Here is a 13,358-nt window from a genome sequence, read left to right on the forward strand (position 1 = left end):
GAAGGAGAGGGAGTCTCCGCTGGTGCTAGGCTGGTCCTCTCTCCCGTTTAGAGATCATGCCTTTCCAATTACAGCTGCCTGGGCTGAGGTTGGCCCCTCAGCCCCTTGCTCCCATAGTGCCTTCTGTTAATAATTCACCTCCACAAGCCTCATCCTAGGAGCCATGCTCAGAGCTGTTTCACTGCACCTTGAATGCCCAGCCCCCGGCAGATAGAGGGCCTCCAGCATATGTTTGTTGAATGAATGAATGAATGAATGAATGACCTTTTGTAGTTTATGAGGCCCTTTTATACCCGTTATCTCCCCTATTCCACGTCATAGCTGTATGAGATCCCAGGGCAGGAGGCAGGGTGAACTGTGGTCTAGCAAGGTGAGAGCATGGCTTGCACAGGCTGCCTCCCCTCCGTGAGCACTCCTGCAGCCGCACCTGCCTCTTCACAGCCGGCTGAGTAGCCTAGTACTTGCTCCTTGTGGCAGGCAAAATGGCACAGGCAGACCCTAAAAGCAGGGCAGCCAGGAGACCCCTTATCCAAGTCACATGACTACACTGATTCACCCTGAATTTGTGTCGCAGATCCCTTGACCCTCAGAGGTCCAGGCACGGCTGCCACGGTTTTCTTTCCTGCATCCTCGGTTGTTAGGATGGTGGCCTGTGGGGATGGCAGTGAAGGAAGGAGAAGAGAAAAGTGCTCGGTGACTAACTTCAAAATACAGCAATTAAAAAAAAATTACAAACAACAACAAAAGACAGCAGAAGTTTCCTTTGGCCCCAACTGTAGAGGAAACAGCAGGAGAGACAGAGGAAAGGGCCTCTACATCCCTAAACAACCTGTGAAGTGGAGCAAAGAGATGGGGGGGTTGGTGAGGAAGTCTCAGCTCAGCCTTTGACCAGCACGCTGACCCAACCTCTCTGTTACTCCCGCCATGCTGAAGGTTAAGTCAAACTTTTCCAGGTTGAATCAAACTTCTGCCTCCCAACCCTGGCCCCAACATTCATTTCTTTCTGAGGCAGCTGAATTTCTTTCTGGCCACCAATCCTTCCTGGCACTCGTGGGCTGCTCCTCTGGGCAGGTTGTACCAGTGCATGTGGGGCCCGGCTCGTGTTAGGCTGGGGGACCCTGGCCCTGCCCCCCACCTTATGGGCCAGCCGAAGCAGCCATGCAAAGAATTGCTCTGCGTGGCCCTGGAGCCGGCAACGTGTGGGGCTGTGTGATGGGCAAACCAGGACAGAGCAAGCTGGAGAGGCAAGGGCCCAGCACAGAGAGGGCATGGCATGGGGTAAACACTTCCATCACTTCTCAGAACTGAGGTGCACGCCTGTCCAGGAGGCCCCCATGTCCAACACAGGCCCCTGGTCTCAGGCCTCACCCTCTAAGAATCAGGACCTTCGAATGTCCAAACTGGATCTCAGAGCCTCTTGTTTTGCAGCAGAGTCTGGGGCCACGGAGGGGAAGGACATGAGGCCCCCTTGCATGGGGAACTCTACAGTGAGACCTCCTTGAGAACAAGCAGGGCTTTCCTGGTGTGTGAACCCAGCACTGAGCCCAGGCTGGGCACACAGCAGGCACTCAGCGAAGGCTTGTTTCAGCTGCTCTGCTCATCTTTCCTGGTACGACAGCAAGAATCTCAGCTTTGTGGAAAGAAGGTGCGGGCTGGAAGGGAGCTTAGACAAACCCGAGCCAACACTCATTTCCAGAAAAAGACCCCATGGATTAATAATGCTAAAAATAGCAATAACAATACTTACGGAGCTGGTACTAGGCAGGATTCCCCACGCTTCATATATACTGGCCCATTGCAGCTTCATGACTGCTTCTATGCAGCAGGTATTACTCTCACTGTCCCCAGAGGAGGAAACTGAGGCACAGAGAGGCTTAGTAACTGGCTCGAGGTCACAGAGTAAGTTACTGTAGGGATCAGGATCCAGATCCAGGCAGTCTGGCTCCAGGGCCCTCACCGCTAACACCCCGGCAGCGACTGAGAGCAATGTGCCGCCAGCAGACACTGTGCTCCCTGTGGGGAGAGGAGTCTGTGCTAGCCCCCGTGAGTTCACTCACTGAGCCTTTTCATCTCCACATCCCCCTCAGGGCTCAGCTCAGGGCCTGGCAGGGGCCCAGGGACCTGTGTTCAATACAGTGAGCTGTGCATCTTCTTAGTCATGGCACAGCCAGTTTAGGGGCCCCTTGGAGCTGGAAGGAACCTTGGGGAGCAATTTACAGAAACAGAGGCCCAGAGATTGACATGTCTTAGCCAGGTCTCCTGACTGCCCCCCCAGGGCTGTCTTCCCCCAAGCGAGGGCTCCAAAGAGGTTCCCCGGGGAGGATCGGCTGCCCCGTCCTCCTTCACCCCCACTGTGGGCTTCCCTCCCGGCTGCGCTCACAGGCTTTCTGCTCCCACAGCTCTTCGTGATTGACAATGGTGCAGACGACTGGCGGATAGCCATGACCTATGAGCGCATCCTCTACATCAGCCTGGAGATGCTGGTGTGTGCCATCCACCCCATTCCTGGCGAGTACAAGTTCTTCTGGACGGCACGCCTGGCCTTCTCCTACACGCCCTCGCGGGCAGAGGCCGACGTGGACATCATCCTGTCCATCCCCATGTTCCTGCGCCTGTACCTGATCGCCCGCGTCATGCTACTGCATAGCAAGCTCTTCACCGATGCCTCGTCCCGCAGCATCGGGGCCCTCAACAAGATCAACTTCAACACGCGCTTCGTCATGAAGACCCTCATGACCATCTGCCCGGGCACTGTGCTGCTGGTGTTCAGCATCTCACTGTGGATCATTGCTGCCTGGACCGTCCGTGTCTGTGAAAGGTATTCCTGTGGGTCCAGTTCTGCACTCACCTGGGGCCTCCCAGCACACTGCTCATGCTGGGATGAGGGCGGGGGAGGGGCAGGGAGGCCCAGATGTATGTGGTCTGATGGAAGAAGCAGGCATGTACCCAAATACCTCAGGAGAAAATGGGAAAGGGGAGGACCAAGTTGGGGCTGAATATGAGCTGCAGCGTTGAAACATTGGGACCAAGGTAAGCTGGGGAAAAATGCATATATAATCTGCCTCATTTCCTGTTCTTTGTAAACCAATATATCTCAAAGCGTCCTGGTTATATCGTTACCCCTTTCTCACGTATGACACTTTATAATTTCTGTGTTACCGCTCCCTCTTGGAGGTAAAGGATGCTCGCTAGCATTTTAAAGGCTCTGAGAAGTCCTGCAGTAATGAAACTAGTTAAATTTTGTTAACTCCAGATTTTCTCAAGCGTCTTCACCCATGAGTGCTTTTCCTTGCGCATTACTATTGATGCCTCACTACTCAAAAAAATTTGGTCCACAGACCCATCAGCATCACTGGGAACTTGTTAAAATGAAGAATCTCAGGCCTCACCCCAGAACTACTGAATAGAATTTTCGCTTTAACAAATTCGCTTGTGATTGTCAAGGTGCTTGTATGCACCTTGACATTTGAGAAGTACTGAACTGATGAACTGTACTTTGGGAACCGTTGTTTTAGGAGGCTGGTGGCGGGGCCATGACTCAGAAGTGACTGGTAGGAGAGGAGGGGGGATGGCCTAATACAGACTGGGGGCCCTAGGGCATCATGCCAGCGCCTCAGAACTGCCATCGTTGAGGCTCAAGGTTCATCCATGGCTACCCCCTTCCATAGCCATCGCCAAGCTGCCCTTTCTGACTCCTCTCCCTTTCAGGCTGGTTCTGGACATTCATTTTTCTCTGATTTTGTATGTGGAGTCTGAACATGAAGGTTAAAAACCTGGATTCTTCCGCCATGTAGCCATGAGATCTTGAGCAAGTCACTTCACATCTCTGAGCCTCGGTGTCCTCATTTTAAAATAAGGATCACTTGAGATAGAAGGGAAGATCTATATTCACTTGAGAGAGGTAATTTCAGTACGCTGGGAGGCCTGGTCATGCATCCTGTGTAATTTACTCAGATCCTGCAGTCACCCTTCATTCATCATCACTTAAAATGGCATTATCAAATATTCCATGCGCAGAGAAAACAAGCAAGAAAATGCTGGAGGAGAGTTGGTCTAAAACCATCTCAGGTATGCACTGAACCACATTTCCCACCTATTTTGAAAATGTTCTGTATGCAGACAGTTCTTTCAAAAGTTTGGTCAGCAGACACAGTCAAACAAAGAGCCCATTCTGCTGCAGCCGGACAGGGGCCCCTTCATACGGCAGGGTCAGTTTCTTAGAGCCAATACCAAGCTGGGACACATTTCTTACATAGAAAGCCCAAAGGACACACAATACCCATGTATTCAGAACCGCATCATTACTCAACAGCTGACATTATAACATCTGTTCTAAGTAGGACCATACCTCGCCAGGCTTCATGAACCTTCCCTGGTAAGCAGACACTCTTTCTACAGTGGAGAAAGCATATGTTTGGGTTCCAAGCCCAAAGTCCTCTTAATTGAGCAATATGGTGCCAGTCACTTTACCTTTCTGGGCCTCAGTTTTCTCATCTGCAAGCTGGAATTAATAACACCAACTTTTTAGGATTTGTTGTTGGAGCCAGATAACACATGTGAAATGTATATCGTAATAGTGATAGTAACAATAAATAATAATAACAGAGATCTCTGATAACTCTTGGGAATCCTGTGGCTGCTTTTTAATAATTAGAACAAGCCTACTATAGGTAGACCTGTGCTCTTCTTGTTTTCCTTTGTAATTGATCAAAGCTGAGTCTTCTAGCAACAATACTAATTGAATTTACATAGCCCTTTAAGGTGTTTGAAATCTTCCATGTTCTCAAATCTATCCTGTTTGGTGTGTATCATCACCTTATTGTCTCAGATGAGCAAACATGGAACAAAGTACCAGCAAGTGAGTTTCATTGTTTATTGAACCTGTCAGAAGTATAGGTGATGATTTTTTATTGGAAGATAAGCCTGCTTCAAAATGTGTAGCTTGCAAAGTGCTCTGTTGTGCTGAATGACCCTCCATGGCCTCCACGCTGGGACTGGGTTGACCTGGCCCTCATCAGCCCGTGGGCCTCTGTCTGCAGAGATGACTGACATGCCCAGCTGAAGCCCAAGGCATAGGCACAGAGAAGCAATGAGCAAATCAAAGGTTCTCCTAAAGTTTCCCCTTCTCTTGTGAAAAGGCCCTTTGACCAGGAGGCATCTGCTTAGATCTCACATGAGGTATATTAAAACACATGTTGTCATCACCCCTGTTTCTTGGGCACCTTCCCTGTGCCAGTTCTGTGTGAACTAATTCTCCAGCAACTCCATTTGCCCTCACAGTGGGCCTGGGAGAGTGCACTGTGGCTGTCCTCATTTTAGAGTGGAGGAAACTGATGTCAAGTGACTGGCCCGAGGAGCCAGGACACACGGAGCCAGAATTCGAACTTGCTTCTGACTCTGAACTTTATATTTGTCTCACCAGCCCAGGCCAAATGCTGCACTTACAAGGAAACTGTGGCCTAAACTCTCCTGGCGATGTTCCCGACCCGAGCGCCTTAAAGCCACTGAGACTGACACTTAGATCCCAGTCTGGCTGTTTGGCCTGCCTCCGATGTCTGTGCTCTTAACCATTTTGTCATCCCGTTTTCAGGGCCACCTTCGTGTTAATTTCCAACTTATAAGAGTGTAGGTAGTGGATGCTGTGGTGGGCCACCCAGGGGTCCCCTCTCCACCCAGGCTCTCATTCCCTCAGCTGGGGTTGTTGGCCATGGCAGAATTGCTCTGGATGAAGGGAGCTGCCTCAGCCAGGGTCAGGCCTCCTGCCCAGGGCAGCAAGCATCCAGCAACTTGTCAGTGTAGGAGCTTAAAGGCCCAGCCCCTCCATCCCCCGCAGGATAGCTCTGCAGGGCCTTCCTGGTTTCCGGACTCCTGTGGGATCACGTGATACTAGACCCTCTCCCCCTCCCCCGTCCTCCAGACCTCAGGCCCCACCCGCCTTGATCCTGAGCGCAGGCCCAGCAAACCTTCCGCACTCACATCTCAGCATCTCAGTGACTTTCCCAGGCATCTGACCTATGGAACTGTGATTTTCCTAATCAGGCAAAGCACTGCTTTTACAAAGACCAAGCAATTTCTTTTAGAACCAAGCCCAAATGAGCATTGTCTTTCCTCAATGTCAAATAATAAGCAAGACTGGCAGAGACAGGAATTAGTCAGCCAGAGACTGTCCAGAAACTGGAGGCAGGGGCTGCTGTGGAGGCCCAGAGCCTTGGCCAGGGTGGGAGGACAGTGTGGGCAAGATGGTCTTGATTGCTCTCAGCCTGATGGGATGACAATTCTGTCACCTGAGACAGCAGAGAGGGTAAAGGACTTGCCCAAGGTCACATAGCAGCGTGACAAGTTCTCGAAAAGACTCCCTTCTGCTGATACCCCCAGCGGGGCTTGTTCACATTCCAGGTGGGTTTCATCAGCCCGGATGCATCTCTAGCTGTGTACACACACTTCTGAAGTTGCTATGGAAATCCCTCCTCAGCAAGCCTCATTTGAAAAGACATTTCTCATAACTGGGGTTGGCTTTTATGTGACAATAAAGGTTTTTCACATTTCCTCCTTCCAAGGAGGGAGAGAGAATTGGTAATTACCCAGAACAGCCTGCTATCAGGAGGGCAGTGCCTGGTTGCTGGGAGGGCAGCGTCAACAGCAGGCTTGTTTTCCCTGGACCCCGCTGAGGCATTACATCATGGGTTCCGAGGCCTGACAGTTGTGGCACTCGGCATTCTCTGGGATTCTCCTGGCCGTGTGCCTGCCTCCCACAGGCCTCCCAGAGCCCATCCAAGGAACCTCCTCATTAAGCACTGTCACACGCCGAGCAGCCTAGCTGGTGGAGAGACCGTCGGAGGCCCCAGGCCTAAAGGCCACCAGGTGGGGCAGGGGGCTTCCTTTTCAGAGGGGCACACCCCAAAAGAAGCCTACCAGCTCATATATGGGCGCTTATCTTCCTAGGAGAAGCAACAGGGTCTCCCACGACACTAATAGCGTGAGCCGAGGCTTGTGATCCCTAGCCTCTTGGATGGAATCCCTTTGGTCTCCTCTCTCCTGAGGCCCCAGGCTGTGTCAGTATCTCAGGACTTCCAGCCTATCCACAGGTCCTTGGTGATGATGGTGTGAATTTCTATCTATGTCTGCACATTGGCATTTTTGTGAGAAATTTAATTCTGGAGACCTGGCTGCTAGAACAGGAGAAAAACCATGAATGGCCACTCTTTGTCTCATTAAAACAGAGCCACCCCTCCCATCACAAGGAAGATAAGAAGAGACCTCCAAGCTACAGAACAATTTATAAGAAATATCCATAGAGCAAGGGGAGGGTGATGCTCAGAAATTGCACTATCAGGGGTCCATGATTTTAGAGGTTGCAAACCACTGGTTTGGAGAGTGAGACGACTAGTTAGTAAGGATAGGAAATTATCTGTCACATTAGATGAAGCCTGCTAGACCCAAAACCCTGCCCTCTAGCTGGAGCAAGGGGGAAATCAGCCTCCTTTAGGGTAGAGGAGCAGCCTGGGGCCATCCTGCTGCTGGTGCCACGTCTGGATAGATCCCTCCTCATTCAAAGTTGGATTCCTGGCAATGGGCAGCAGAGCGGGGAGGAGTAAGGAGGGGAAGGAAGGGAGGGAGAAGGGAAGGGGAGTCCTATAGGAGGCCTTTGAAGCAAATCTGCAGCATTAAGAAAGAGGAAAATAATTCTCAAGATGCAAAAGACTGCTTATGAGGAACAAAAAGCAACATTTGAAGATTGTTGGGAATCCCTTATAGGGTGCCAGAAGGTGATCATCACAGAGAAGAGTGGGCAGACAGGAAATGAAAATGTATCTCGTTCACATAAGCCTAGAGTCCACAGAGAAGGACAACTGTTTTAGCAAAAAAAAATCTACATCAGGGCGCTGATTTTTTTTTTTTAAATGCAGAATGTGAAGGACAAAGTTAAAGGTTCTCTCTGAATGTAGAAGACAAGAACAAAGAGATGAGAGAAGAGGGTGAACAGGACAGAATTAGAAGCTGCAGAGTCAAGGCTAAATCCTAGCACTAGAGTTATTTTGGAGGAAGAACCCATAATAAATTAGATAAAAGCATAATCAAGGACATACATGAAGAAAACTTTTCCAGAATTGGCTGGCCAGAGGGGTGGTGAGGAGGTTAAGATTAGTCAGATCAAAAAGGTTTCTGTTTTCCAGCTAGAATAGGGGGGAAATTTACTGAATCATAGGGTTAAACATAAGGAAATTAACCCTGGATATTCATTGGAAGGACTGATGCTGAAGCTGAAGTTCCAATACTTTGGCCACCTGATGCAAAGAAACTGATTCATTGGAAAAGACCCTGATGCTGGGAAAGATTGAAGGCAGGAGAAGGGGATGACAGAGGATGAGATGGTTAGGTAGCACCACCGACTCAATGGACATGAAGTTGAGGAAAGTCCAGGAGATAGTGAAGGACAGGGAAGCCTGGTGTGCTGCAGTCGATGAGGTTCCAAAGAGTCAGACGCAACTTAGCAACTGAACAACAACAAGGTTAAGCAATCTGAGACGCACATAGGCAATACAGAGTGGACTTTTCCTTAGGAACCCTAAATTCTAGGAGACATTGGGGCATTAGTGTCATTTACATGAAGGAACACAAGGGTCATTCTTGGAGTTTTGTGGGCTTAGAGGTTACAACTTACATTTTGCAGGGAGCTTGGGTATTAGTTGACCCAGGGGTGAATCGTAGTTAGGATCGTAACAATGGAACAGTCTGAAAAAAAGACAGGACAGTACTGCAGCCAGGTAAACATGCGGTCCCGACTACATTTAAACATGACCGTGCAACCAAATTCTAATGTCAAAGAAAGAGTAGATTCTGGAAAGAGTAAATGGATGCAATAAAATAATTCAATAGTAGTGAGAGGGTCGCTAACCCACAGACTAAAAAGATGAGAGAAGTCTAGAAAGGATTAATAATACATGCTAAATTCATCATCTTAAGTAGAAGAGAATTTTAAAAGCCTTATCTCTCAATTTTAATAATTAGAGAAATATAGGTTAAATCATTTTTTAAAGCTAAAGGTGACCACAGGAAGAATTTTATAAGTCTAATGATGATAACAATAGCGTCAGCCAGGTATTGTTTCGCTTCATCCAGACCACAGCTCCATGAGGCATGGGACTATTGTTATCTTCATCCTGCATGGGAGGAAACTGAGGCACAGGGAAGTTACGGTTTTGCAATGTGCCTTGGGTCATGGAACCAGGGGTCTGCAGACCTGAGACCACCGCCCCCTCGCCCAGCCTCCTGTCTGAGAGTCTCGCTTTTTCCTACCCGGAGAAGGTGCATTTTCCACATTCCTGGATGAGAAACACAAACATCATCAGAGACAGAAAAATAAAGGAACCAGGAAGGAAAAATTGAAAAACAGAAAGCATGAAAAAAGGTGAGAGGAAACCAAACTTAAAATGTGTCACGATCAACAGAACTGAATTTACCTCCCCAATTAGAAGACAGTGTCGCTTACTTAGATAGGATTTAAAAGCAAAACTAAATGTTATGCTGTTTACAAAAGAGATACCTTAAATAGAAAGGTCCAGAAAAATAAGTGAATAGCAAAGATGTATTAGGTGAGTACAAACCAAAGGGCAATTGAGTAGAAATCTTCATTTTAAACCAAGTTGAATTCAAAGCCAAAATCATTAAATGGTCCAAAGGAATCATTTAATCTGGATAAATGTGTTATACACAGTAATACTGTGAACTTTTTATGCAAAAATAAATAAGGAGATAGAGAATCTGAGTTTTTAATGTTTTAATTGACTGATAAATTTTGAACTTTGTAGCTGATAAATAATACATTTTTAAAGCATCCATTGAACATTTACAAAAATTGATCAACTTCTTGGCCACACATTTCAAAACATCAGAAAAAAAATTTCAGGCATATTGTCTAACTTCAAGGCCACAAAACTTCCACTAAAAGGAAACTTTGGGGCAGCGGGATTTTGAAAGCGAGCTCCTCAATTACAACTTGTTCAAAAGAGAATTATTCAAAACTACCATTGAAGACTATTTTAAAAATTACAACTCTATAAACCAAAACTCAGGATGTGCCCGAAGTTGTGCTCAGATGAAAAATATCCTTAAAGTTTTACACTGAGAAAAAGAAGCATGGAAATAAATTGAATTCACTAGGAGAACAAAAAGGCTCAGGAGAACAAATTAGTTTTATAACAAAGACAGAAATTAATGAATTTAAAAACAGAATTGTAACTCTCAAAGGTATCAATGTTTAGAGAGTCTAATCAAGAAAAAAAAGAACACAAAACTAGAAATTTTAAAGCAGAATACCTACTGATTCTGAGGATAATTTAATAAATAAAAGAGAATAGCTTAACTTTTTTTTGAAAGCAAAGACCTTTGAGGAAGACTTTCTCCACCAGATATCATTAATAAAATGTATTATAAAACTAAGGTAATTAAGTCTCTTTGGCATTGCTGAAAAATCAGTAATGACAGATCAATGAAACCTAAGGGAAACCTTCAAAATAAATCCCACTTTGTGAGAACTCAATATTTGAGTGGAAAAACCAATTAGGAAGCAATAGATTATTCCATACATGTTAATAGAAAGATTGGATACTTGGATGAAAAATCAAATTAGAATCCCACCTCTCACCAAAATAAATTCCAGGTGGATCAAAAAGTCAGATATAAAAAGAAACCATGAACAAACTCCAGAAAACAAAGTGAGTATTTAATCAATCCTGAGATGGGAGAGAATTGTTAAGCATAAAATTTTAGAAGAAAAGAAATGTGAAGGAAAACACTGGAGTATCTGATTACATTATACATACAATTTTGGATTTCTGTTCTTCAAAAAAAAAAAAAACTTATTTAAAAGGCAAATGTTACGCTAGGAAAAATATTGGCAGCAAACATGACAAGAGGTAAATATCTCTGTTGTACAAAGCAATCCTAGTTACCAATCAGAAAAACTCATCTTCTCAGTTAAAAAAAAAAAGCTAAAAATAAAAACACAGCCACAAAGAAAGAAATACAAATAGCCAATAAAATGAAAAAACACAGCCTCTCAAATCAAAGAACTGCAAATTGAAACTACAAGGAGAATTGCTTTTTCTCCTCTGGGACTGACAAAATTTTAAATAAATATAATTCAATGCTGAAGAAAGTTGTTATTGGTGGTGGTGGAGTGGGTGGGTTGTTTCTCTCATACTGATGGCAAGAAGGGAAATTAGCACTGCCTTTCTGCAAAACAATTTAGCAGTATGTCAAGGGAGCCTTTACAAGTTCATAACTTTAACCCAGGAATTCTCCTTCTAGGAGGCTATTCTAATGAAATAATCAGTTTATGTCAAGGTCCTTCATATGCATTCTACAATAGTGGAGAATCAGAAACCAAGTAAGTGTCCAGGATTTAAGCAGGTAAATAAATCACAGCACATCCATATGGGTAATCAAGCAACAATTTTTTTTTTAACCCATCCTTTGAAGACTATAATAAAGTGGAAAAAGTCATGATGTAGTATTTTTTGAAAGGATCACACAAAAGTATTATATAGGATGTTACCAATTAAAAATAGGTATCTAACATGCATAGAAAATGCTTGGGAAATACATATATTGTTTTCTGTGGGATGTTACATGTGATTTTTTGGGTTGCATTTTACTTGCAGTGAGAATGCATGACAATATGTGTGTGTGTATTTTAATGTAAAGAGGGATCATTTTGTTTTTTCTCCCTCCACAAAGCCCCTCGTCTCATCTGCCACAGAAACTCATATTTTCTATCAACAGGGCTTGAAAGTAAAGTTGAATGGCTCACTCAGTTTTTACACGTAATTTTCTCAGAGAAGCACAATATAAGTTCCTTCCTAAACGGTTCCCCTTCAGATCTAGCAGGCACTGTCCTCAGTGGACAAGGTAACCAGGCGACGTAAGCCTAGGCTGGGGTCCTCCCTCCCCCAGGCAGGGGTGACACTTAGAGAGCCCCTCTGTGGCCGCGGGATGATTACGGGAGGACCTAGAACCAGTGTCCAAGCAGGTGGAGTTCTGCAGGTTAGGTGTGATCCGAGGCCCGGCTGGCATTAGCTCTTCAGCACCGGCACTGGGTGGGTCAGGCTCTAGGGGTCCAGCGATGACGCGGGAGCGCCCTATCCAGTCAAGAGAAACTGCCAGCCCGCGGGTGCTTCCTGCAAGGTCAAGGCGTTTGGAGCAGGCTGGTGCAGAGGGCGCGGGGCGGGCGGGGCAGGGGCGGTGGGCGGGGTCTCAGGGGAGGGGCGGGCTTCGGGGAGGAGCCAGACGGCAGCTCTGGGCACTGTCAGAGTTCAGGTTCAACCCTGCTGTGGCGCGCGCGCCCAGAGACAGAAGAATAAACTTGAGGACTGGTCCTCTGTCCCAGCGCTGCCTCTCTCTCCTGCTTCTTGCAGAGTCCGAATCACGTGCGTGTTTTGCACTGATCCTTACTCGCTCACAGACCGCTTGCTCTTTCTCTGTTGTTTCTGATTCAAAACTTCTTTCCTCTTTTTCTTGGCAGTATTTTTGTGCCCTTTGATACTTCGGCATGGCAATTGTTAATTTGTGACTGGTTTATTTGTACTTTTTATTTACATTAAATAACATTCACAAATTATAAGTAATGAATGACACCTCTTAGAAAGGGGAATCAAGAAATGAGGAAAATGCCCCCCAAAAGTAGCATTCTGAAGCACTAAGTTTGGGACATTGTGGGTGCAAAGTGAACTCTGTTGTACAGAGAAACCATTCTATTTTAACAGTCAAGTCAATCTCCAGATTCCTCCTGCTTCTGTTACACTAAACACTAGGTTTCCCTAAACTCTCTCTCGCTGGGAGGTGCTGTGCTCAGTTGCTTCAGTTGTGTCCGAATCTTTGCGATCCTATGGGCTGTAGCCCACCAGACTCCTCTGTCCATGGGCTTCTCCAGGCAAGAATACTGGAGTGGGTTGCCATGCCCTCCTCCAAGGGATCTTCCCCACCCAGGCATCGAACCAGTGTCTTCTTCACCTCCTACATTGCAGGCGGATTCTTTACTGCTGAGCCACTGGGGAAGCCTGGTGCTGAGAGGTGGCCAGTGCCTTTTTGCCTCCAGGATTTTTGCCTTAGGGTAGATCCATATAAGGGCAGGGCTCTTTCTCCAGCTGGAAAGAATCATTCAACCTTTCTCAACCAGGATCTGAGAATTAAGCCCTACAGAAAAGACCTGGAATGACCATCTTTCTGATACCACCCAGAATGGTACACAGTTAGTACCATCCTTGATGTATAAGAGGGAAGTTGCCTGTTTTTTTATCATAGATGCCTAAGGGGACCCAGGCTTCTCTTCCCCAGGACCACATGAAAAAGCCTGCACC

The 13,358-nt window shown here is 46.5% G+C and overlaps 1 protein-coding gene across 2 annotated transcripts in view; it reads left to right on the plus strand.

The window, feature by feature from the left end:
* The window catches only part of KCNN3 (potassium calcium-activated channel subfamily N member 3), a 162,467-nt gene that overhangs the window by 97,675 nt on the left and 51,434 nt on the right, over positions 1 to 13,358 (plus strand). For both annotated transcript variants that reach the window (XM_068965234.1, XM_068965235.1), the window contains exon 3: positions 2,400 to 2,818. In XM_068965234.1, the coding sequence (XP_068821335.1) occupies positions 2,400 to 2,818 (419 nt within the window). The remainder of the gene's footprint in view (positions 1 to 2,399; positions 2,819 to 13,358) is intronic.

The sequence above is a fragment of the Capricornis sumatraensis genome, chromosome 2, assembly GCF_032405125.1.
Source record: "Capricornis sumatraensis isolate serow.1 chromosome 2, serow.2, whole genome shotgun sequence".
Taxonomy (NCBI): Eukaryota; Metazoa; Chordata; class Mammalia; order Artiodactyla; family Bovidae; genus Capricornis; species Capricornis sumatraensis.